General features: G+C 43.5%; 1 protein-coding gene across 3 annotated transcripts in view; it reads right to left on the bottom strand.

Annotated features, from left to right (window-relative positions):
* Positions 1-19,869, bottom strand: part of CAPN8 (calpain 8) — a 28,111-nt gene extending 8,242 nt beyond the window's left edge. For all 3 annotated transcript variants that reach the window (XR_005858648.2, XM_426117.7, XM_040698119.2), the window contains exons 1-11: positions 19,618-19,869; positions 17,915-17,984; positions 10,294-10,412; positions 9,347-9,480; positions 8,564-8,732; positions 7,668-7,751; positions 6,944-7,029; positions 5,502-5,576; positions 4,351-4,511; positions 3,464-3,639; positions 1,503-1,514 (exon numbers count right to left, since the gene is read on the bottom strand). Coding sequence is in view for 2 of the 3 variants with exons in the window: in XM_426117.7 (XP_426117.2) it covers positions 1,503-1,514; positions 3,464-3,639; positions 4,351-4,511; positions 5,502-5,576; positions 6,944-7,029; positions 7,668-7,751; positions 8,564-8,732; positions 9,347-9,480; positions 10,294-10,412; positions 17,915-17,984; positions 19,618-19,854 (1,323 nt within the window). In the remaining variant the exon portion in view is untranslated. The remainder of the gene's footprint in view (positions 1-1,502; positions 1,515-3,463; positions 3,640-4,350; positions 4,512-5,501; positions 5,577-6,943; positions 7,030-7,667; positions 7,752-8,563; positions 8,733-9,346; positions 9,481-10,293; positions 10,413-17,914; positions 17,985-19,617) is intronic.
* Positions 19,870-25,183: the final 5,314 nt, after the last annotated feature.

Here is a 25,183-nt window from a genome sequence, read left to right as displayed (position 1 = left end):
CTCTATAAATATTATCTTTTTACATGCCTCTTTACAATGTGTGGTATAAAATAACTAAAAAGAGGATAATGTGTACTCAAATCTGGTCAAGCTATTACCTACTCGATTTGTCCATGTAATGAGTATTTTTTGCTTCCATAGGCTGCTCATGAACAAATTTAAATTTCAGAATGCCTTTCAGCAATTGGTGATATGAGATAGACCTCCTAATTGCACAGGAGTTGCAGTTTCCGATTTCTTTTGACACACAGAAGAGAACAGCAAACAGAACGAAGTAGTAGTAGTCAGAAAGGTAAGACTTACGGGGCCAAATTAGATGATTTAACCAATTTCTGTTAGTAATACTAAAGGTGGTCCTTTGGACTATGGCAAAAATTGTACTTAATTTTTCTGTAATATAAATATATTGTTAAATGTGAAATATTGTATAGCTCATAAAACAAAATACTGATCTAACAAGAAACAGCAGTGTATAAATAACATCTCTTCTTTAAATCTCCTCTCTGTGACATTTGCTTCACGGAGATATCTTCCAAAATATATTGAAATATCATTTCAAAAATGATTCAGTGATCCACAATAACTGCTGAATAGTTGACACAGGGTGTGGAACATCAGACGCAGATAAGATTTCTGTCTAAGATCAGAACATATAATGATATCAAAAGCCTTAAAATGATTCAGTATTTTTGTCATAAACTGTAGAATAGTATGCTTTTTTTCCCCTGCTTTGTTCAAAAGATAGGATTGGATTTGTTATTTATTCAACAACCCTGTCCTTTCTCCCCATCTATCTTAAGCTAGGATTAGACTGCAAAGATTAAGAAGTCAGATCCCATATCTTTTTCAACATATAAAGCTCATTTTCCCTTTGCATCTGCAAGGCTGTTAAAAGAACACAGTTAATTGCTACACGACCACACATTCATTACCTGAGAGGGAAGAAAAGGGCTGAAAAGCCTAGGAAAAATTGGCAGTGCAGAGTGCCGGACCTCAGTAATGAGTATAGGCTATTCCTACTGCCAGACACCCCTGGGGTCTCCTTCTTCAAGAATGAATTTCTCTTTAACTTGTTATTGACATCTAGGAAGATCTGGGAAGGTGGAGCTGGGTTTTTTTATTATTATTATTACCAGAAGCCCCAGCTCAGAACTACAGAAGGAATGGATCCTGGCATTTCTTCTAAAAAATATTAGCTACATTTTCTAAGTTTTAGATTGCAGATACTCTGCCTCCACCTAAACAGACAAATTTTGACCTCTGTTGTACAAAATAAGTGGGGGTCAAATTTCAAGAGATATAAATGAGATCAGGATTAGGATTCAAATGTCTGTAATAAAGCTTTGTGCCCCAATCCCCTGGAAATGGTTATTTAGAACAAGAGGTTGTCATCCAGTGATAAAGAAGAGCTGTCATTAGCAAGGAGCAAATCCTCCTGGTAACTAGGCTGGCACAAGAAATGCCCATCTGGATGGAAGAAGTCTTCAGCAGCGAATACATACCTCCTGTGGAATCTGAAAGCAAAAGAAAGAGCTGATGTCAAAGGGTTGCTACGTAGGCATTTCTATCATTAGATAAAAAGAGTCAGATAAAGTCTCCTTCGGGCACTTAGTTTTCATTCCCACTTACTACCACGCATTGTAGCATCGGTTACCATGAAGATCTAGCTTGTGCTAGAGCAGTACCGAAAGACAAATGGGACCTTCATCCAGAGGAATCTACACAATACTTTTCTCCAGATATGGTGTTGTGAATGATACTATCAGTTGGAAACATTTCAGTAAGCTTTAAAATGTTCAGCCAGGAAAGTCAGCAGGTTGGCCCTCCTTTGCAAAATGAGAATAAGCAGACCTAAAATCTACCAGCTTGCTGTTACTGGAATGCTGATGAAAATACAAGGCTGCTGAAACCAGCAAGAAGTCTGAGGATGACTAGTCTGTTGTAAGGCACGTAAAATAAATAGCAAATTTCAATGTTTGGCCCTTTCTATATTAACTAAATATGTGTACATTTGTACCTCTGGATATAAGGTAGCTTTTTCAAGATCAGATAGTGGTCCTCAGGGGTACAGATTCCAGTGAAAGCCAAAGAGTGCTCACAAGGCCCAGAAAAGCTTTTTAAAATACTACCTGTACAATGCTTCTGGACTGCCTGAGATGGCCCTTTGGGTCTTGTTTATTTTATCCAACAAACTAGAGGGTCAGAAGCTCAGTGATGAACTACACAACTTAAAAAAGCTTTGCAAGGCAGGTAGGGCTGGGCACACACATTTTTACCTTGTATAATACAGGTAACTGCTATGTCCTTGGCTGCAGCATCAACTGCAGTGATATAAATCTACAGCAGTTCATGACCTGAGAACTTGGATATTAGCAGTGTGCCTACATGAGATGATTTAGCATCCATTCCTTTTAAAAGAAAAGCCTCATCTAGTTAAGAGTCACCAAGCCTACTCTACTCTGAAAAAGATCACAGAGGAGGCAGATGGGATGAAATAGATATAAGGCAAAAATGCACTGTTATCTTCTACAGGGTTGTTCTCAGAGGTATGAGCAGGCAAACATCCTTCATGTTCAAATCCTAGGATTCCAGTAGTCTAGGGTGCTTGACAGTCAACAGCAACTCAGGATAGTACAAAGTGAGAACCAATCGTATATGCAAACACTTCGGCCCTAGGAAAAATCATTCCTCGTTTTGAACCATCCTTCACAAAATATATTAACAAACGTCAGTGATTCCCACCATCTCACACCTATGATGGCTAATAATCTTCATCCAGAGAAACCTATAGGACACTGAATTGCTTTTCTCCAAATACGATGTCGGGAAGTATAATACTGGTTGGAAATTCTTGTTTTTGCTTCTCTGCCCTTACACCACAAAAGTTAGAGACAGCACTACAGAATTTTTCCCTATGTTATATCTATGGAGACAGAAGCAATACTGGGAAAATAAAAAAAAAAAAAAGACAAAAAAAAAAAAAAGACAAAAAAAAAAAAAAGACAAAAAAAAAAAAAAGACAAAAAAAACCCCAAAGCTGAATCAGAACAATACCATTGTAGACAATGAATTGGAACAATTTTCAAATAAAGGGGGAAAAAATAAAGAAAATGACTACTGAGCACTGGTGATAAGCTGTAATCAGAACAACTTATCTGGAATTGCCAGGCACCCTGATCCTGTCCTCATTCAGATTTTGAAGGAGAAGGCTCCCATTGAGCCTGTTGTTAAATTAATTGCCTCCAGTTCTACACCTTTTTCCTGTTATAATAAGACAAATACTGAGTGATTTTTTTCTGAATCTTCCCATATTATGTTGGTCAGAAAGAGATGAGAGAAGATTTTCAGCCATCCTGCAAAACCTAGATCTTACTGAAACGTAGTGCTGAATGTCAAGAGGAGCACATGACTATTTTTGCCAGGGTAATAGTGAATAAAACCTTCAATGAGGAACAAACTGTACCTGATAGAGTGAATAACCAATACTAAGCAGACCTTCTCCCATTCTCTTCTGTCTCCTGCGGTTCTTCTGCATCAAGCCCACCAATATAGTACAGCATGGCTCATTCAAACTCCCTTCATGATCATCATCTGGTTCATCCAGCCGGATTTTAAACTGGGGATTGATCCAGTATGTTGCTAAAAATCCGCAAGGCAAAACAAAAAGGAGAATTTGTTGTCATCGAAGCCAGAATGGTTGTCACCACAGTTACAGAGAAAATCTCTTTGGATGGATATTTGCCTGGAGTTCATCCAAACCTTTCTAGCATGTTACATGGTTTTATGTGGTTCATGGCTATGCTGTATATCAGTTGGAGCCATAGCAAATCAAAACACTGTGGTATTTCCTAGGATGTAAGGACAAAGAGGGAGGAGCTGATACCATTAATTCCAGCCAGTCATTTATCTTCAGGGAATGTCTTTGGCTAAGGCTAGCTTTCTTTCAAGAGGACCAAATATCAGGCAGCCTCTCCAGAAGTCTAGCCTGAAAATGAATGTGAGACAACACTACTACTGATCTATGACACTTTCCTGGCTTACCCAGCCCTTTGGAGAATTACTCCAGTCAGTAGCAAAAGCCATGTAAGTAGGGAAAGCACACAAAAGGAAAAAATAAAAAAAGAATGTGGCCATGAATTAACTGCACAGTAGGCTGATTATCCCTGACAAGGAAATTAGTGTAAATTAGGTCTTGGTTTAGACTGCCAAACTCTGGCTTGCTCTCTAAACCACACAGAGGGATCTGTACCTCCAAACCCTTCCCAATTATGGCCACCCCCAGTCCACAAGCAGTTATTTTTGTGGTTTTGTTGTTTATTTCACCAAATGGCCACTTGGCTGGGTCTACACCTGGGTAGTTCTGGCAACCTCCAGCTGTTGAACCCCGTATCCACTGTCCATTGAACATGGTCAGGTCCCATTTGTTGACCTGATTGCTTGTCAGTGTGTCAGGAGTCAGGTTGCAGATCTCCAGACGGGTGAACTGCCTTTGAAAATCAGAAAACGCCATCCTAGAGCACAGAAAGACCATGGTTAGTTCATCAGCCCATAACAGTCAGAGCAACAGCATGTGGATGCCTCTCCCAACAAGGAAGCAAATGTTGGTATTACAGAGCTGCCCAAAGCTCCATTTAATTGAACTCTGAGTCTTAGAACTGGCTCTGGGGAAGCAAAATTTCCCACTCCCTGAATGAGCTGTATTTCATGAAGACAGCTGTTCTCAAAAGCTGTTACATATTACAGGCTCAGTGGTACCATTTTCTGTCATCCTCAGTCATGGTCAATCCCTCATGGATTTTGCTTTCTAAGTAAACTCAATAAAACTGGTGTACCAAAACATGCAGCAAAATGCTATTAAGTGGAAGCAAGAATTGATCCTTAGGAAAGAGTCATTCTGCAGAAAAATCATCTCAGTTTGGTATATTGATTTAAAACTTTTGTTAATGCTTATTTTTACCATTTCTAGTAGGTGTGTGTAACAGACCTTGATCACTTCATGCTGCAAGCAGAGGTCTGTTCTCAGCCCTCACCACTTTATATCCCACACAGCTGATTGTCCTGAAAGATGGCAGGCATTTGTCTTTCTGCTCTAGGACAGAGTGACATGGGTTCAGCACTGATCCACACAATCACCTAGCTTACATGGTCTTTCCATCAGGTTTGGGCAAACAGATTCTTCCCCTGTTGACAATCTAAACCCTTTCATTAGTGAGTAGCATTCAGGCAAAAAACAAGCCTCAAAATATAAAGCATATGAGATTCATTCTTGCCACATCATTAATTTTATTACCATCTGGTCTCTATATTTTGAGTAAGCACTGAGTTATCCAAGCTCTAATAACAGGTAATATTTAAATGGGAAGGGAAATAAACAAGAGGCTAACCACCTACGCAAGTTAACTCAGTGCTAGCAGTTTCTATCCATCCAACTGTAAGGACTGCTTAAAAACCACATTTGCACATATAATATCCAAAAGACTGCACTAATTAATGATGCTCACCAAAATTCTCCATCATCTACTTGCTTATCCAGAGCCTGCTTTTGTTTGGGATCAATATAATTCCATTCGGGAGCACTGCAGACAAAGCACAAAAGCAACCTGCTCAGTTGTATTTCATTCCACAATGAGGTCAGAGAGTGAGCTTCTGTCTTCAGTCACAGCTGACAAACATCTATGTATTTCTACAACAGCTAGATCTTCTGCCCCTTCCCCTTCCAGTGGAGCTACACACTGCAACATACCACACAGGGCTGGAATCAGACTGCAACCAAAACTGCAACAAATAAACCTTGAACCGAGGTGGCAGAAAATGCAATATTGCAGGCTGGCTGGATTGAGTAGCATGCAGCCCAAAAACAGGGGAAGAACTTCACAATTATAAGAACTATAGAGATGCCTGATAAGGATGTAGGGATGTAATCTCCCTAGGGAAATGACATAAGCTCTGCTGCTGGGGTCATCAAAAATAAGAAAGCAAAAAGGTGGAATTAGAACAAAATCCTGCAAAAAGCAGCATCGCTTCATTCCCACTCCAGTGTCACTGTGCAGCAAGCCAGATTCTGACTTCATCTGCTCCCATTCAACTGTGCACTTCAGTACCTGTCTCAGCAGGATTGTCCCATGGTAAAACAGTTGCAGCAAGACCAGGATATGTATGTGGGGCCAGAGACACATTATCTTAGGGCTGAGTAAAGCAGCTCTGATAAAGATAGGAATAATTACAACGTTTAACTGTATTTTTTATATCAGCACCAGTACTGTGATCAAGAAAGGAACCTGAGATCTCAAGAAAGTGCTCACAAAAGATATATCAACATACCTTTATGAAAATAAAAATAAGTGATTAGTTGTCTCTGCCATTCCTGTGAGATTCCAAGCCCTGAGAGCTTCTGACAGCTATTCAAACTTCTGGTCCTTACTTGAGTCTTCATCTCCTTTTTTTTTTTTTTTTTTTTTGGGGGGGGGGGGTGGGGGTGGGGGAGGTGGGGGAATTCTCCAGTATAAATCAAATACTGACCAGATTTAGAACTCCAAAACTTCAAAGCTGACTTAGGGGCACAGCAGTGTAGCCTTGCTGTGTTTTCCAGTAATGGAATTGGTTTGCCTGTCCTGCTAAGGTCTTGGTAGCACCAATGGGATCTTCTGAGAAAAGTTATGTTGAGAAATGACATGAGTAAAGCTTGCATTGGACTACCCACAGTTAAAACATGGCCTGTTCTCTCTTATTAGAAAGCTCCGCCTGAGGCAGGGAAGAACATTCACTGGGCAGAACAGATCAATATCCAGCCTTGCTAACAAATTAATAGTGTGTTATTCCAATGGATTTACCATCTTTCCTAAATGTGCTTTGTGATTTGATTAAACTGCATAATCTCAATTTAATTTTCAAAGGATACCAAAATACATAGAAGAGGGAAAGGCAGGGGCATATAAACACCTACTTATCACTCCACGCTCCAGTCCATTCTATTTCACCCCAGGGATTTCTAAGCCTCACAAGTTTCTCTGGCCGTCCTCGGTAATAGACCTAAAAGATCGACAACAAACAGAACTTCAGCACTCCCATTACTCCAGTCATCATGAAGCAATTGCTTTTCAGCAAGGATAAAACATGATTTGTACTTGAGTGATGCAGTCCATTAAAATTTCCAATAGTTAAAAGACACCTAGATGTCTTTCACTCTTATTTTTACATTATCCTGTGCCACCAAGCGAGCCATTAGCTGCAACACTCACCATTTCATATAATGAAAGCAACCTGCAAGGAAAAACATCAGCTATAGAACAGCAGAATATCTTCATCCTCAAAAGACATTGTACAACACTGCAAGGCTGTAAAGAGATTATTTAGCACAGACATCTCTATAACAATTCCGGTTCCAGAGAAGTATGAATATCTAGGGCAGGTTGGGCAGGTGAGACTGATGGAGTTGTTCACAGAAGAGGCTTTGAGTCCTTTCCCATTTGAGCTGATCAGCAAAGCACATGCTCCTGTTGTTCCCGCTTCCCATCCCATGTGGCACAAGAATGTGCAACACTTTTATTTGGTCAGTCACAGAAAGACATCAGAAATCTGAAGGCACTGCAGTGTTGTAAGTTGTTCTGTATAATGGCAGCTACAAACACTTCAACCAAGCTGGACAAGCTGCGGAGAGTCTGGCTTACCTCTTCTGCCCCAGTGACAGAATAAGCATGTCCTTTCACAAGCTTCAGACTCGTGATTGCTTCTGTTTCAGATGCACGAGTTATCTGAGGCAAGAAAAATATACCAACTTAGGGCTACATATTGTGTATAGACACAGCTTTCATGAGCAGATTAATACGGGAGAAGACATCCAAGGTGATAATGCACAATGACTATCAACATTCCCAATGCAAAGTATACTAAATAAAGGTAGGAACTGTGGCAAGAGTTCACCTCCAGAGCTTCCTGCCTTGAATACACAGTCCTAGCACTGCAGAGACTCAAGGAGCCTAGATCTAGAGCTAATTCCCAGCTCAGGTGACAAACCCAGTCACCTACAGAGATGTATTCAAGTCAACTCTGCTCCAACCTGCCTTGGTTGAACTAGGATTTGAAATGAGATTATAAGACAGGATGTGAAAGGTATGGAGTTTCCAAAACATATACAGACCTGTCAATAACATAGAAGATCTTGTTTGATAAGTGTTAATGATTTTTTTAATTGAAAAACAAAGCCAAAATCAGAGTACAGTCTACAGCAAAGTACCTCAAATTGTTTGTGTCTAACAGTTCAGTGTCTGGAGCTGACATTACACATCATTTGAATGACGAAAGATACTGAGAGAATGAGAATGGGGTTCAGGAAGACCTGTCCCAAGCTCATGGCTCTAAGCATTTTAACAGGCTGTCTTGTGAAAAGAGAACTGGTTATTTAGAGCCTTGTCCAACATTTTTATAACTGAAATCAATAAAAGTCTCACACCGACTGTAGTTTGCTTTTAATCCAGACCTTCACACCTATGCCTACATGAATCCAAGTATGATATTGACAAAAGCCTGGAGGAGTGAGGAAAGTAAAGTAGTGGCAGCCTCTTACATCAATGGAACAGCCGAGCAGTGAGCCAGCCCTCAGAGCCTTCTGGACAATTTGGAACAGGTTTGCTGGAGCCCTCCGCAGGTCATAGGATTCAGAGATGCCTCCAGTAAAATCCTCAAACCCCTCTATAGTGGACCCTCCAGCTAGAGCTTCATAAGAACCATTCAGCCTGCAGGAGAGATGACAGAGCTGTGTGAGGTCATCTCCACTGGCAAGGGTAGAATCATAAAAGCCTTAGAGTTGGAAAGGACCCTTAAAGGTCATCTGGTCCAACTTCCCTGCAACAAACAGGGACACCTATAGCAGATCAGGTTGCTCAGAGCCTCGTTCAGACTGACCTTGAGTGTCTCCAGGGACAGGACACCAACCATCTCTCAGGGCAACCTGTGCCAGTGCCTCACCACCCTCATTTTGAAAGACTTCTTCCTTATAGCCAACGTAAATTTACCCTCTTTAAGTTCAAAATCATTTCCCCTCGTCTTATCACCACAGACTCTTGAATCTGTCCCCTTCTTTCCTGTAGCAGCCCTTTAAATACCGAAAGGAAAGTACATGTGCTGCAGAAATAAGGGCTTATAATGTAATATCTATTGGTACATCTGATCATCATTGTGACCTGGGGCCCTTTGAAACAGAAGCTTGGCAATGTCCTGTCTGGACATAGAGGAAACTGTAAAAAAAAATAAAATAAAAATGGTGGAACAGATGATGCCTTCGAGTGTCGTATCTAATTCCATCCACTTCTGCAGACCCAGGAGCACTGCCTCCCATCTGGCCACATACTTGGCGTAGGCTTTCTCCAGCAGTGCGCTCCAGAACTCATTGCCTTCCTCTGAATGCACGAAGAGCAGCTCCCCGTTCTTGGTGGGCAGCCGGTCGTCTACCACCACATCCACCCACTCTCCATACTGCCAGAACTGATGAGAAGAAGAGAGGAAGAGATGGTCAGGGCTGGTGTGCACATTCTTAATCTACACTACTATCTTCCTCTGCTGTGTCACTGAGGCAAGTTCTTCCCAGTCCTGTGAAATGCTGAGTAGGCTCCTTAACACTATGTCAAAGAGTTGCTGATAGGTAACATCAACAGAAGCTTCTTGCACATAACATGTGTTCTGTACTCCATGCATGGCTTACATGATGGAGGGACCAGAAAGCTAGCAAATAAACAGAAAACTTGAAAGTCCACATCTCTTGTGTACTATCCACTTGAAAAAAAAGTCATGCCACTGTAAAAATGCTGCAAGGAGAAATCACCCAAAAGAGAAAGAACTTGGTAATGCCAGTCCCTTCTGAAAACACTGGGAAATGTATGAAACACTATTAATAGTCATTTTTGCCTGGGCACTTAAAGCATTTACTCTAGAATTTGTTACAGTCATGGAGGGAAAAGAAAGAGAATAATTTAGATGACATCCTCTTTGCTGAGCTGAGCAGGAGAATGTGTGGAAAAAATACAGATCATGGCCTGAACAGGAAACTAGTCTGTGAGAAAGAGCCTGTGTTAGCTTGGGAACACAAGTAAACTGCCTCTAGCTGCTGCATGTAGAGGAAACCTGTTTGTGAGAAAGTGCTGTAAACTTTGTTCTGCTTTTCTCCCCTCCATCAATGTCACTTACATGTTCTAATTATTAATACTCAGCTTGTGAGGAAAAAAAAAAAAAAAAAAGCTGTTTTCAGCTAAATACTATGGTTTTCCTCTTTTAATCTCAATACCCTGATCAGACAGTTACCTGGAAATGAAAGATCCCAGCATAGTTCTCCTGAAAACTCTGAGCCTTGGGAACAACTTGGTGAAGAACATCTGGATTCAAAGTCAGAGATGCAATGGCAGCCAGGAGCCAGCAGTCACCTGCAAACACACATAATCCACAGCAGAAAAGTGTATTAATAAATAACGTCTTGTTGAGCAGATCCCTACACCAGTATATCACATTCCCATGTAGATCAAAGCACCAGCATTAAGTGCTCTGCAAGGTCCTGCCAGATTCAATGTTGGTTCAGCAATTCATTCTCGCTGCATCATGTTGTTTCTCTTTTGCTCATTTTCCACTCACCCAGACCACATAGGTATTGCAGGACACCACTGAGCACAGTGGTAATTTTAGTGGTCTAACTTGAGCTATACTGTTTTGATTTTTAAATGAAGCTCTGAAAGCAGGCTATTTTAGTTGAGATTTTTAATACCTTCAGGAGACCAAGAGCAGAGCCAAGGCAAAGGAAATCTGGGTTTGTGGGTTGCAAAGCCTGGCTGAGCAGCAGGGAGTTAATGACCTGTGCTACCTCAACTAGCCCCAAGCCAATGCACCTGGGAGAAGCAGAGGCATATGTACGTATACATGTACATATATTTTAGCCCTTTCTTAGAAGGTCTGGACTTGAACCAGCTCTTAGGATTATGACTTCAGCTCTACTTGTGAGTCAGATGAAAACAGAAGCGCAGTAGGAACTCTGGAAGCAGGTGAGCCCTTTCTTTGGCTCATTGCTTATCCTGAAAAGGAGGGGCGTGGGCCCTTAGTAGAGGGTGGGTGTCTTACAGCTGTTTGCTGAGTAGTTTTCTTGTTGTGTTGGGTAGATTAAAACCTTCACATGCTTCTGGGGAACTCAGAGATCCATGGATTTCTTAGTATATATGCTTATCACAAAGAGCAGGAAGCACTTTTGTGGCTTCAGTGTTAATTTCTGAGGTCTGCTCAAAGCCTTAGAAAACAAAATTGCTCCAAGAGTGCTAAAACTGTCCTGGTTCCCCATGGGTTATCTGTGTCAAGACACAGTTTCTTTGCCTAGATGCATATATTGCAGAGCAAACTGGCATAATAACTCTTACTATATTGAAAGTAAACTAATGGAGAAACCAAAGAAAGTTTAATCTGTATCATGAATTAACATCTTAAAGCGATAGTTAACTTGTTATATTGACTTGGGCTTTTTGTTTCAGTACCACAATTACTATAATTCTAAAGATGATATTCTAGAACTTGCCCAGTGCTTTATGGTTTCTGTGCCCTTTGTACCCCACTGGGAGGTACCCAGGTGCCTCCTATGAGCTAAGCCAGAAGCAGCTGCTCCCAGTCAGACAGAGTTGAGAAACACCTGTGAAGAAGTTCCCCCCCCCTCTCCTGTAACAACCTGTAGCCACTTGAGCTGGCTAATTTGATAGAGGTGCAAAACCCTGATCCAACCAATGTGTGTGTGGTGCAGGCATTTCCAATGGAAAGTATAGCATTAGCAGGTAAAGGCTCCACAGCCTTCCCTGGCACTGCCCTGTGCCATGCTGGCTGCTACACTCAGGAAATAACATTTAAGCTGGAAGGGGGTAGAAGATGGCTGGGTTACTTGCTTATCCCAGCCACCCACGTTTCCTATCAGAAGAGGTTAAAAAACTCGTACTATCCCTCATATACAACTGAAGTTCGAAGAGGAACTGTGAGAAAGGATAAATGCTACTTTGGAGGGGGGAAAAAAAGAGAGAAAAGAGGAAGGCTAAATCAGAATAAAAGGGTCATAAGATGTTTAATGTGGAATTTGTAAAATGTGGCTGCTGTGTATATAGAAAAGTCCAATAGCATCGGCCTCTAAAATGACTATGACCAAAAAACTTTTGACATTCATTTCAATCCAGTTATCTCAAAAATTACTTTGCTTTCAGTAGGAGAGGACTCAATCCACTGGCTTGGAAGGTTCCTCCTAGCCTTAGATACCCACATATGAAATAAATAAAACGGGGAGAGCGCAGGGTTCAGGAGGGGTTGAAAAGATTGAAGAATTATCTCTCCCAAGAAAACAGAGGTAGGGGAAAAAATGAGGCTGAGGATATTCCAACCTGCTTTGTACCCACTTGTCTGAGGCTTTTACTAGTACACAGCTGTGTGCTTTATGCTGTTCTAATTTCTATTTTTCCCAGTAGATGTAGAAATAGCATAGTAAGCCTGAGGAGTGGGTCATCAAAGAAGGAAGAGGAAAAGTCTTATAGGGTTAGGCCAGCAGACCTAATTTGTCCCACTTCCCCATGCTTCTTTTGCTGCACAGAAGGCTGCTTCCAGGTAGGTGGCAGAGCAGGATTCCTGGTGTCCCTGTTGTGTCCCTCTACCCTGGTGAGACCAGAGGAGCTCTGTAGCAGGGAGTTAGTGCTTCCCCAGAATGTAACATCTGGAAGGGTTTCTTTTTCCTGGTTACAATTTTTACAGCTGGTGAAAGGGAAACTGCTGTGGGCTTTGCTGAGGAGGGTGTATGTTTGATGCAAAATTAGACAGAAGAGTCAGTGAAATGAGAGGGGTTTCTTTAAATGTGTTATTTACTTCTCTGACTCAGAACTGAACAATTTCAGAATCTCATCCCTGTGAGATGCCAAATGCAGCATGAAATCCTTCACAGCTTTCTTACAGCACGAATTAACTTCCCAGCATCTGAGAGGTTGAAAGACATTGGAACTCCTGCCTGCCACAAACACACCATGCAATCCAACTTCCTGAGGAGCATTAGGGGCAAGCTGGCTTGGGAAGAATTCTATTGGAAGAGTTGTAGTGGTGAACGTGGCCTTAAAAATTGCTTTGCCTGCTCTGAGCAATGCAAAGTCCTATCTCTAAGCCTTACTCAGGGGCCTAACACCTTTTGCTAACACTGTGGCAGAACAGCTATTAACCATGTCCCCTGAAGGGAGTCAGCTGGGAATTAGCTGCTGTGCAGTAACTTGGTAAAACAGGAAGGTTTGCATGGGATGCTCAGATACCGATGGTTTGGAACCAATTTATACACAAGCAATGCATTACATTCAGATTCCTGTGATGCTGGCTTTAACACAAATTAAAGAGTATAGAAGAAGCTGATATTAAAGAGCAACCGAGATGAAAACTAAATTGCACAAACTGCTTCTTCTCATACAGCTCAATGGGATTTGTGCTTATTAGTAAGGTTTCTCAGCTCTTCTCAATGACAAATTCCTAGGTTTTTTGTTGTGTGGTGTTTTTGTTGTTTGAAATACAAGTTTCCATTAAGTGTGCCTTTTTTTTTTTTTTCCCAAAGTTCAACATTGTTTTGCTGACAGCAGCTTTAATAGCTCTGTTTGTGGCTGTGCCTACAGTGCAGCGTGGCTGTACAACATCCCCAGAAAGGCAGCTGAGGTAGGACCACAAAAACCTGTCCTGATACAGCTACAGGTTATAAGTCACTTTTCAAATTGCGAGGAAAGCATTTCATTCCTTTCCTAAAAAGTAAGTTTTGGAAGGGAGAAGAAACAAGGCCAACTGATCAATGAATTAAATATGTAACTAGAATGTGTTTCCAATACAATTATAGTCAGAAAAACGACAGTACCAAAAAGCATTCCTGCTCACAGCATACGCTTGAGATTGTACCCTTCTAGCTTCTAGAAATAAAGAAACAAACTCCTCAGCATTAGCCCTATGAGGCTAAATCACCTGCAGGCACATACACTGCTTTCTGCTCAGTCTCATATTTCATGAACAAAAGTTTCAGACAAGTGCCAATTACATTGTTTACTGCTGCTACTGCTGAACATGCTAAAAAGAAACGAGCCTGATTCCTGGATCCAAAGCTATCTAATGTTTGTAAAGTCCAATTTTATTTAATTTGAAATGAGCAATTATGACCTTGAGTTTGTGGTGAAGAGGTTGAATTTGAAAACCAGCTGTGTGTGCATAAATGTATACATTTATATACACAAAAACACATGCATATCCTGCTTTGAAGCATCACTTTGACTACTAGGGTACTTGAACTAGAACCTCTTCTTGCTCACACGTGCACTGCATTGCCTCTGTTCTCAACACCACAAAGGTGCTTCATGGTTTACAGACAACCAAGCCAATGCAATGGATGCTGAATCCTTGCTGGCCTGGGTGCTGTGCAACTCCTCTGTGTTGATGTTTACCCAAGCACACTGCAAGCACAGGGGCCATAAAATTAATGAGGAATTTGATGAGTTTCAGTTGCCACAGAGCAGCACTTGGTTTCTGTTTAGCTACTATCAAAGCATCCGCACTCAGAGCATTTGCACTCTTCATTGGGTTACTGATAGAGTAAGTTAAGCCAAGAGTCCAGGTGCCTCATTCCAGGATGTAACAGACAGTACAGGAGTATTTCTGGGCTGAATGTATTCTGACTTGTTGCTGATTCATCAGTGTCAGGTTTCAGATTGGTCTCCAGTCTACCTGTAACCTCCTTAATCTGCTTGTGAGATAAGACACAGACAAGACACCCATGGGGGATCCTCAGCTGGAGTGCCTTGGTGGCAGCCATATTGGCTCCACGGGACCTGTGCTGGCAGCCCAGACCTATTGAGCTGGTTCTAAGACTTCAGGACAAGAGCTGCTCTGTGAATATAACTGGTCCAGATCTGGAAAACTATATAAAATGAAGAGGCTTTTGAGTATGCTTTACGTTAAGTTAAATTTATGCCACTTCCTTCTCAAGACCTTCTGCAAACAGACCTGTGGTTAACTTATTCACATAGCTGCAAGGAAACTTCATAAGTCACCTCTAATAACAAAGTCTATGAGTGCATTTCAAGCTCTTACTAGGCTATCAAAAAGCTATGGTTCAAAGTACGTTTTAAGTATTTCAGGTCTTTCAAGTTCCCATCAAACTTCCCAAGCTGATATTCATCTAGCCTATGCCGTTGTCAAAGAAATAAGTTTAACGGAGTGAGACTGACTCTGGGTTTTCTTGTTCCTTTTGTTCATGTAAACCCAGACCTACAGTGTTATTTTTAAAAGAAAAGGAACATGTCACAGAAAATTATTAAAAATAGGCTCTATTTCCCTAAAGGACTTGTTAACAGGTCACATACGAGGCTTATGTAAATATGTAATCAGGGTCTGTTTCAATAGAAGGGTTTCACATGACAGCTTTAATAACAAGCACTTTGATATTTGAGGGACTGGATCAAATACAGAAAAAAAAGCATAACGTGCCTCTGAGATGTAAAGCAAACACCTGAGCACTAAGCTCAGACTGAGGTAAGCCCCCTGCCTCTGTTCTGAAGTTTATTTTTGTAAAGAATCAGCAGGCAGAAGTGATTGTAAACAGCCTTGCAGAAACAAAGGGGGGTTATATTCATCCCCTCATTGTTTTTTCTGCCTTTGTGAGAATATGATCTCTTAAAACAGTTTTACTCCTTTTTAGAGTCAAAAGGAAGCTCATAACAAAAGCATAGTCAAATTATGGGGCTTTTTGTCCAGGTCTGGGGGGTATTTTTCAGGACACACACTTGGGCTCCAGCAGCCAGCCCCCTCCCCAGATGCACAGGAGCCACTTTGGCCAGACCCGTTGCCACCACTATTTGGTGGGTTTGATACTGCCTTGTGAAATGAAAGCCCAGTTAGCACAAAGGGCTGGGAATCCACAGTCATCCAGGAGGTGATGGAAAAAAGGTCTGAGAATATTTGCATCCAGTTTCCAGGCTTTACACAAATAAAAATAGGATCATTAAGGTTGGAAAAGACCTCCAAGATTATGTAGTCCAACTGCTGACCAATCAATCACCACCATGCCCATCAAAGCATGTCCATAAGTACCATGTCTACACATTTATTGAGCCCCTCCAGAAGCAGGGACTCCACCACCTCCCTGGGCAGCCTGAGAGCAGGTAATGTTCTTCAGTCCTCTAGCTTGTAAGCTGTCAAGGTTTTACTTCACGTGGATGGTTGTCGTGGAGACTTTTTATGCTATTATAGAAACTTTCTAAATTGGAAGTGACAAGGAATGTCACTTTTATTACTTATCTGAACAATTCTTCTAAAATACAGTAAGTGATTCCCTGTACTCTGCCCTGGCATCCACCAAATAAATATCCCGGAGCACATATATGATTGGGCATCTTATTTCCAGCAGCTAGAATATAGACCCATGCACCAGGGAATTTCTTAGTGATCACTTTAATAGTGCTATGTTTACGGGACCAGCGCTGGTATTATTTATCACCACCAACTTGCAGAAATTGTTTGAATCTCATCTGCAAAGTGGATGGAAGAGCAGTGAGGTCAGGAGTGCTGCAGTAAGCATCACAGAAGGGAGACAAGCTGATTTTTCCATGTCTCATCTATCAAATTCTCATTACAAGAGTTTCAGCCTTTTTGCCTCTATATGCAGTCAGGAGATGCTGCTGCTTCTGCCTTCTGCAGCTGGATCTTATCAGCTGGGTGAACAGGGAAGAGGCCAGTGCATCAGCTACCAGAGAGGGGATAAAAGCTATTTGCATAGCAGCTTTACTTAAATGATGGCAAGCACTAGAGAAAAATGGGTAGAAAGGATGGCTTTACTATGATGGGTCCAGGAGAGCACGACTGCTGTCTGAGACATCCCATCAGCATCAGGCCCCAATTCACAGAGCTGGGCACCACTGCCTTTTTCAGTGGCGTTTTTATATACTGGGTGCAGTCATTTCTTCTTGCAGCTCTACAGCGAGTGCCATACAAACAGAATGAATATTCAGCAAGAAGGGCTTGGAGAAACTTGCCTGTGGTGGATTTTTCACTGAGAGTGTTGTGAGGTGCTGGCACAGCTGCCCAGAGCAGTTGTGGATGCCCTACCCCTGGAGATGGTCAAGGCCAGGTTAGATGGGGCCCTGGGCAGCTTGGTCTAGTGGCTGATTTAGGGGCTAGCAACCCTCCCTGCAGCAGGGGCTTGGAACTAGATGATCTTTGAAGTCCCTTCCCATGCAAGCCATTCTATGATGGCATGAATGGAGCACATCAGCTTTGTAGTATTTTTTCATGTGTTCCTTGTTCCTAACTCATGAACCATCCCTGTCGGCATGAAATGGCAAATCACAGTCCCAGTCCCTGTGCCAAACCAGTTCCTACTCTGTTCCTTGGCATATGGCAAAAGATTATGATAGTTCCTTCAGATAAGATACAGGCACTACAGAGCAATAATAGGTAATAAAGAAGGAAAATTGACTCACCTTTTCCAACAACACTCAAGGAGAGTGCAATCTCCATCCAAAAAGATACTGCTCCTCTACCTGAAAACCCTTAAATGAGGGTGAGGAGGGGTGGATCCAGGCTCTACCCCTTCTAAACACACAGGTGCATTCCTTGCACCTGAGCTCCCTGGATTAAGCATGACTTCTCACCTGGTGCTCAACCATTGGTTCAGGCTGTGACCTGGCAATTCCACTGCACTTGGGGACCAGCTATTTTCTTTGTGTAAAACTGGGACTGGGTCTTGCTCAGCCTCCCGAGTAAAAATCCTCTATGATTAGGCTAGAGGATAAAACTTTCTCAGTGTCCCTTGACTCTTAGGAGAGACTCCTACTGGGATGAGGAATTTTTAAATTAAGCTTCTTGTTTTGGAACAACAACAAAAAGAATAAAAATGCAGAAGTGTACTTACCCAGCTCTCCTTGGCAAACATCTGTCCGAGTAGCTCCTCCGACTATGAACTGAGGATTGTCACATAACTCCTGAAAAGACACATTTTCAAAGTGTGCATCACCCTTTCTGGTCCAAAAAGTTCCCTTTTTTTGTTAATTGTTCCAATAGGAAAGTCCAAAAAATATTAAACATATATAGCTGTATTAAGGAGAAGCTTCCCCTTTCTCCCAAGCATTCCCCAAGGAGCAGCAATGGGCAGCCTCTAGGGAGCCCAAATTCATGCCTGCTCTCCCGATTGCTGCCAGCTCTGAGTGTGCCCGTGTGACTGGGCCATGGAGGCAGGGACAGTCCAGGACTTCTTCATGTGTACGTGAAGAGGAGTCAGACTATCGATCTCTTTTTGCAGTAGGTGTGATTTCAGCAAGATTCCTCTTACTTCTGTGGTTATCCAGCTGTTGGCTGCCTCACAGCTGTCCTGGTGGACAGGAGGCAGCAGTAGATTACCTACCACATAGAAAAGTTTGTGCTGTGGGGTCTTTTTGTTTTGGTTTTGGTGTGTTTTTTCCCCTCCAAACTAGTAATCTGTTACAGCACCTGCAGGCTGTCAGCTGTATATGACATATTACACATTTAGACACCTGCTCCTTCTGAGCCGCTGCCAAGCGCCACATACACCTTTCTCACAACTGCATTTCTAGCTCTTCCTTTTCTTGGAGCACGTCATAAGTTGATGGCGCTTTCTGTTTTCCAGAGACATGTAAAACCAAGAGCACTTTCACAGTACTTGCTGCAGAAATGCTCATTAAGGTGCTGTTTGAGCCACTGGGCTTGCAAGGGTTGAAACTCGGAGTTACTGAATCAGTGAAATTCTTTTTCTATCTTTTTTGGGTAGGTAGGGAGAGAAAAAAACAGGCCTTAAATTTTGCCTTCTTGTTGCCTTTTCCACATCAGAGGAAGGTAAGTTATTTGTGTTTTTTCTTCTTTTCCTCCTTTTTTTCCTTCCTCTCCCATTTTAGAATCATTAAGGTTGGAAAAGGCCTCTATCAAGTCCAACCATCGATCCATCACCACCTTGATGTTCCACGGAGAGGTAAAATAATGGAGGAGGAGCAAAACACGTACAGAAATCAATAACTGAAAAATGAAAGGATAGAAAAATATTTGAAGCTGTGATTGATTTATACATTTTGGTTTTAAGACTTTCAGTGCCTTTTTTTTTTTTTTTTCCTAATGAAAATGACTAATTTCAATGAAAGGCCATTTGCAGGATGTGTATATTTGAGAGATGAACATTCCAGCCAGCTGCTTCTCAGCTGTTGCAGGTAGAAGGAAGCAAAGCAGAAAGTTTATGAAAGTGCTAGCTTAGTTCCCTAAGGTACCCAGTGAAAGGACCATGGATGGGTACTTACACAACCAATGGTTGGTGCCATGGGGCACCATGGGGTTGCTTGGATGCACATGGGGAGTGTGTGTCCTTCTTGGACTGTACCCTGAATATGAAGCTCTGAGGAGCTGGGATAGAAAGGGAGGAATCCGATTCCCAATAGTCAGTTATAGGATTCTCTGCTTTAAGAAGAGCTTAGGTAAGGCAGGATAGAATCAAAAGTGAATCAAACATAAAGGAGTAGCAGGCATTCAGCATCACTCCTTTAGCATGGATGTGCTCATGTGAATGCTAACCACCCAGACCCAGCCAAGCATGCCATGACACAGCACTCTTACCGTGGGCCGTTTCCAGACTACTCCCTGGGTTTTGAAGGAGTAGGGTCCCAGGTCCTGGTATCCCAGTGCAGATGGGCAGGCAGGGAACTCCTCATCCTTGAACAGAGTCCCAGTCTGAAGGCACCTCTGCCTCAGTGCCTCGTAGTCCTGGCCCAAGTAGCTGATGGCCTTCCTGTAGGAACCCAGCCCCTCAGCAGCTGCTCGCTCTTGGCACAGCCTGGCTGCCAGCCCAGCCATACTGCCTCTGTCTGTGGGGCTAGAAGAGGTGTATGGAGCAGGTAATCAGGGTGGGGCCTGAGGGGAGGAGGCTCAGCAATTGCAAATATGTACCTGAGACAGCAGGCGGCCAGCCTGTGAGTGTGGGCACTGGCTTGTGCCACTGCTGCCTTATTTGCTCAAAAGCTTGTGAACTATTTGCTCATTACTAAAGCACATTTTTAATGAGAGGTGAGGGAAAGCAGTGGCTTTGCAGGCACACCTGTCTGCACATGGAAACCCATTCTGTGCTGGGAGTCAGGCTCAGGGGCCAGCTCCAAGAGACCAGATGAAGATGCTTCAGACCTTTCCTTCCTTCCAAAATCCAGCTTTACACTGCTGGAGGGCAGGGCATCCACAAAACCTAGGGCTGATATTACCTACATGGTGATGGAGCTCTAAAGCCAGGGAAAAATTAAGTAGCATCAGCACTAGGAACTGGCTTCTGGCTTAGAGGACCTCCTTGGAAAAAGGAAAAAAAAGTTACCTTTGGTACTCTGAAAACAGTGCATGTGTATGAATTAATTAATCAGCAAGAAAAGATGTGAAGTTGATAGAACTAGAGATAGTTGTTTGGCCAAACAACCTGCAGAGGGCAAGGATCCCATTCAGTGCATGCCCTTGGCCAAAAGTGGACAACTATGTGGCACTATGCATCACCAAATGGAGGCAAGCTGATGCCTTTCCCAGCAATAAAAGTTGGGGTCTAATCCACCATACTTCCAGACTTTTGGTGCTTCCTGGATATAAAATGTTTACAACAAAAAATAAAAAAGCCTCAGGTGCAGAAGGCTTTTTGGACATTAAACAGTAGTGATTTCTGTTCTTATTGTTCATCTTGCACTGACGTGCACATCTCCCCATTGCAGTGGCTGCAGAAGGTTGTAGGCTGAAGAAGAGAAGCAGGAGCAACTTTCTGCAGAGCAGAGCCCGGCTGCTTTCCAACTCAATCGTCAGGTTTCCCAAGGAGGGGCCACTGCTTGCTTACCCAGAGCTGGGCAAACAGTTGCTTTGTTTGCAAGAGGACATGGCTGATGACTACCCCTTGGTACATTTAGACAGAAGGTGTGGGGAAGGGAAGAGAGAATTTCTAAGGAAAGAAACCAGCTGAGATAAAGAATCCAAACAGAGGCTAGCCGGGTTACTTGTCTGCAAATATTTGAAGAGCAAGAATGTAAAAGAGGAAATGAAATTACCTGGTCAGTCCCAGGTGGGCACTGGTAGGGAAAGCTGGGCTGTGAGAATTATTATACTGTCTATACAAAAATGAAATTAGATACTGTTGTAATTGAGTAAAGAAGAGTGGTCAGAATTTCATCTCTGTTATATCTCAGTACTTCTGCATGTGTTTGTGCATTGAATCAGAATGAAGAGTTGAATAATAAGGGGCTGGAGGGAGGGGTTTTTGCTTTCCAGAATGGTTTTTTTTCCTGAAAAATAGGTCCATTCAGATGTACCCTCTTTCTCTGATCATAGGGCAGAATATTTGTTTCATTCTCTCTGCAACATCCTTATGCAACATTCTCATCCCCTGGTTCCTTTGGCCCAGAACTTCTCTTTTGCAGTGACTGCCATTAGCTTTGGCAATGTTGTTCCTGAAAGGCAAGGTGCTTTGGCATTTGGGAGTTCCCAATTTGATCCAGAATTCTTTGTTTCCCACGTATGGTTTTGGATGTACCTTTGATACTCTGTGCGCTCTGTGACTCCAGTTGCCACTGGACATGAACGGGCACAGAAGGGGTGAAACCTTGCACATCCCCAGCATGCTGAAGTATGAAGTGGAGGAAATATGATAACATTTTATCTCTGTAAATTGCAGTAAAATGTGCTATAGGATTTTTTTCCTGTCCTTTGTCTTACATTTGGGAAGAGGCTGAGGACATTTTCTCTGATGGAGGCCTGCACCAGGTAACCACCCAGTGTGTCCACCACAAACCACCGCTCCCTCTGATCTGTAGGAGAGCACTTTAAATCCATTTCCAGGCTTGATTAGCCCCAGGCATGAACTGTTCTGTGTAGAAAGTGATGCTCAAGCACCATCTAGAGGATATAAAGAAGCAGCTGTACAGTTGACTACACTGACAATTATGCTATGGGGGGAAAAGGGGTTAGGTTACTCATAGCCTTCAAAATTGCTACTGGAGAGGTGTTATCCCCTAAGGGAAATACAAATAAGAAAAAAAAAAAGATAAAACTGAATCTGATTTCTGTTGCTTCTGAGACTTACATATTTTTGTTCATCTCTTCATGATTTCTTCTCCATTTCTTCATGATGGCAAGAGGGTGAGATAAATGGAGAAGAATAGAATCAACCAGGAAAAGGCATCATCTTGGTTGCAAAGGAGAATCTTCCTATTACATGAAATCGTAACTGTTCCATGTCTGTGGGAATCCTTAGAAGAAAACTGCCAGTAATCTAATGGCTCTAGCCATTTTTGTTGTGCTGCATTAGAGGGAAATGAAATAGCCCTCCTGCACTGCAGCACTCTGCTAATGAGAATTAAAGCTGCTTATCTGTATTGTAGACCCTAAGCTGTGAAAAGGGATTAGCTTGACTTAAAGAGCTTGCATTCTCCCCTTCTGGATGTACAGGCTTCTAGGCACCCTTTTATTTTGAAAATTGAGTGACTATTACTAGGCAGACCAGTGTGAGTTACGACATGCCTTCAGCGGTTGTCCATAAGATTATTCTTTAGAAGTCATTGCCCCAGATATGAAGTCCCACAGTACAGCAGGGCTGGCCCAGGGGATGAGGAGCTGGGAAGAGCATTTCACAAGAAGGCGAAGGCCCTGCCAATACCCCTCACTGCCTTGGCTGGGCTTCGTGCTGGAAAGCACGTTGGGAAAGCAACTCCCTTTGTTGTGAAACACCACCACTGCTGCCAGCCTTCTCCTTTAGGAAGCCATCCTCTTTTGGTTGCTCTTGGGGAGGAGAGCAGGAGTCCATCATGGCCCTGTGTTCCAATCCCTGGACCATTGGGCAGACTTTATCTTCCATCCCCACAATATCTGTATGTTGTGTAGGGCAGAAAGAGTAGCAGGAGGGCAGATGAGAAGAGAATCATGGAATCATTTGAGTTGGAAGGGACCCCAAAGGTCATCTGGTCCAACTACCCTGCAATGAGCAGGGCACCTACAACTTGATCAGATGCTCAGAGCCCCATCCAGCCTGACCTTGAGCGTCTCCAGGGATGGGACATCCACCACCTCTCAGGGCAACCTGTGCCAGTGCCTCACCACTCTTATTTGTAAAATAACTTCTTCCTTATATCCAATCTAAATCTCCCATCTTTTAGTTTGAAACGATTTCCCCGTGTCCTATCACAACAGACCCTGCTAATGAGTCCGTCCCCTTCTTTCTTATAGCCCCCCTTTAGAAGAGAGACGGATGCTGTGAGGTGTGTGGAGAAGCACTGAGCTGCTCACAGTTACTGAGTGAGGATGGGGACATAGGGAAAGAAGAGCAAGCACATCCTACCTGGGACATCCCTTTGGTCCTCTTAGCCCCTGTCTTGCTGCAGAGACTTCAAGAAACCTCTGCTGACTGTCTGCACAGAGAGGCCATGTAACCTCCTTGTACACACTTGTTGTTCTTGATCATTGACCACACAAAGACTACAGGCTGTCAGCAGCCCCTACAGCAGTCAGTAGTAATCCCATATGGGACATGGGTAGGTGGCTAAAGAAAACAGAGCTATTGTATGACAAATCTAACTTAAGCTTCTGCGCCTACTGGAAGCTAACTAGAGGAGTTCATAAACCAGCCCTTGTTTCTAGGCTAGTGAAAACCACTGCTTGAAACCGACATTAGTGTCCACCTACTGTGACTCTTGAAAATGAGGTTAGTCTGATCTGTGGCAGCTGTACAGTTCAGATCCACTGTGTGGAGACAAACCAGTGCCTTTGGAGCAGCTCTGTGGTTACGTGTCTCCCTGCAGGTTACATTAAATCCCCTACAGGGCTAAGGCAGTGTTTATGAAATGTTTCTCCCACTAATCAGATGAAAATGCCTCTATTGCCTTAGCTAAGTGACCCCCCAGCCCATGAGGAAGAAGCGATAAGCAGCTGGGTGTGAGCAGCCTCACACGCGGAGCCAACCCCAGGCTCCCCACAGCACCACTCAAAATCCAGACCCTGAGAGCGCCATCCAGAACTCCTTCCAGCACTGGGGCTGTGCCTACTGCCCTGGGCAGGCTGTTCCATGCCCACCGCCCTCTGGTGCACACCCTGTCTCTCAGCCCCAGCTGCCCCTCCCCTGACACAGCTCCATGCCGTTCCCTCAGGCCCTGTCGCTGTCACACAGAGCAGAGCTCGGCGCTGCCCTCCGCTCCCTGTGAGGAGCTGCCGCCGCCATCAGGCCTCCCCTCAGCTCCTCTGCTCTGCGCTGAGCAAACCCAGCGGCCTCAGTGCTCCTCACACACGTTGAGTTCAGACCCTTCGCCATCTTTGTTGCTCTCTTTTGGATGCCCTATAACACTATGATGTCTGTGTTATGTTGTGGCATCCAGACCTGCACCCAGTGCAGGAGGTGAGGCCGCACAGAGCTGGACAAGCCCTCCCCTCACCCGGCAGCAGTGCTGGACTGGGGGCAGCCAGGTTGCGGTTGGCCCTTGTGGCTGCCAGGGCACACTGCTGCCTCAGGTTCAGCTGACTTGTTTTCCAATGTAATATAATGGCAATGTTTCATCCCGTAACCGTGTAAGCAGAATGTGTGCTGAGTATAAGCAGAGGAATCATGAAATATTGAAGCCCAAAGCCACCAAGCAAACCTACAGAGCCCCTCAACGCACCAAAGGAGCCCTGTCTCGTCAATGAGGGAAATATTCTATGACTTTCAAGGGAAAATCCCCTCCTCTCATCACACAGTACAGCCAGGTATTCTATCGGTCTTTTCAAACAACAGCATCGAGTTCAGTCCAACAGGACGGCTCCGAACGAGCCCTGTGTGCGTGCAGAGCTCGAGATCCGCTGCCCCAAAACGCGGCGCCTCTTCGCGCTGCCGGGCAGTGCTGTGAGTCAGACGTGAGGTACGGCACGAACCGCCCGAGCTCTCGCTGAGAGGACAGCCCGGTTGCCACCCGCTTTCTCCTGGTGCGTCCCGCTGAGGGCTGTCGATCCAGGCGGGAATTCCTCTTGCTGAAAGAGCTTTAAGAGCAGAAAATGTCCGTTTCCTTGTCAAGGATGAACAACCACAGCAACGCGCGAGCCCGGCGGGACGGGAGCGCGCTTCCCTTCAACCCCACGAGGGATTTTTGGTTGGGTCGGGTTTGACGTTCCCCTCCCACGACCCGCGGGGTGCGGCACGCCCGGG

This window comes from Gallus gallus, chromosome 3 (assembly GCF_016699485.2).
Source record: "Gallus gallus isolate bGalGal1 chromosome 3, bGalGal1.mat.broiler.GRCg7b, whole genome shotgun sequence".
In the NCBI taxonomy this organism is placed as follows: Eukaryota; Metazoa; Chordata; class Aves; order Galliformes; family Phasianidae; genus Gallus; species Gallus gallus.
This window is presented reverse-complemented; position numbering and strand designations above follow the sequence as displayed.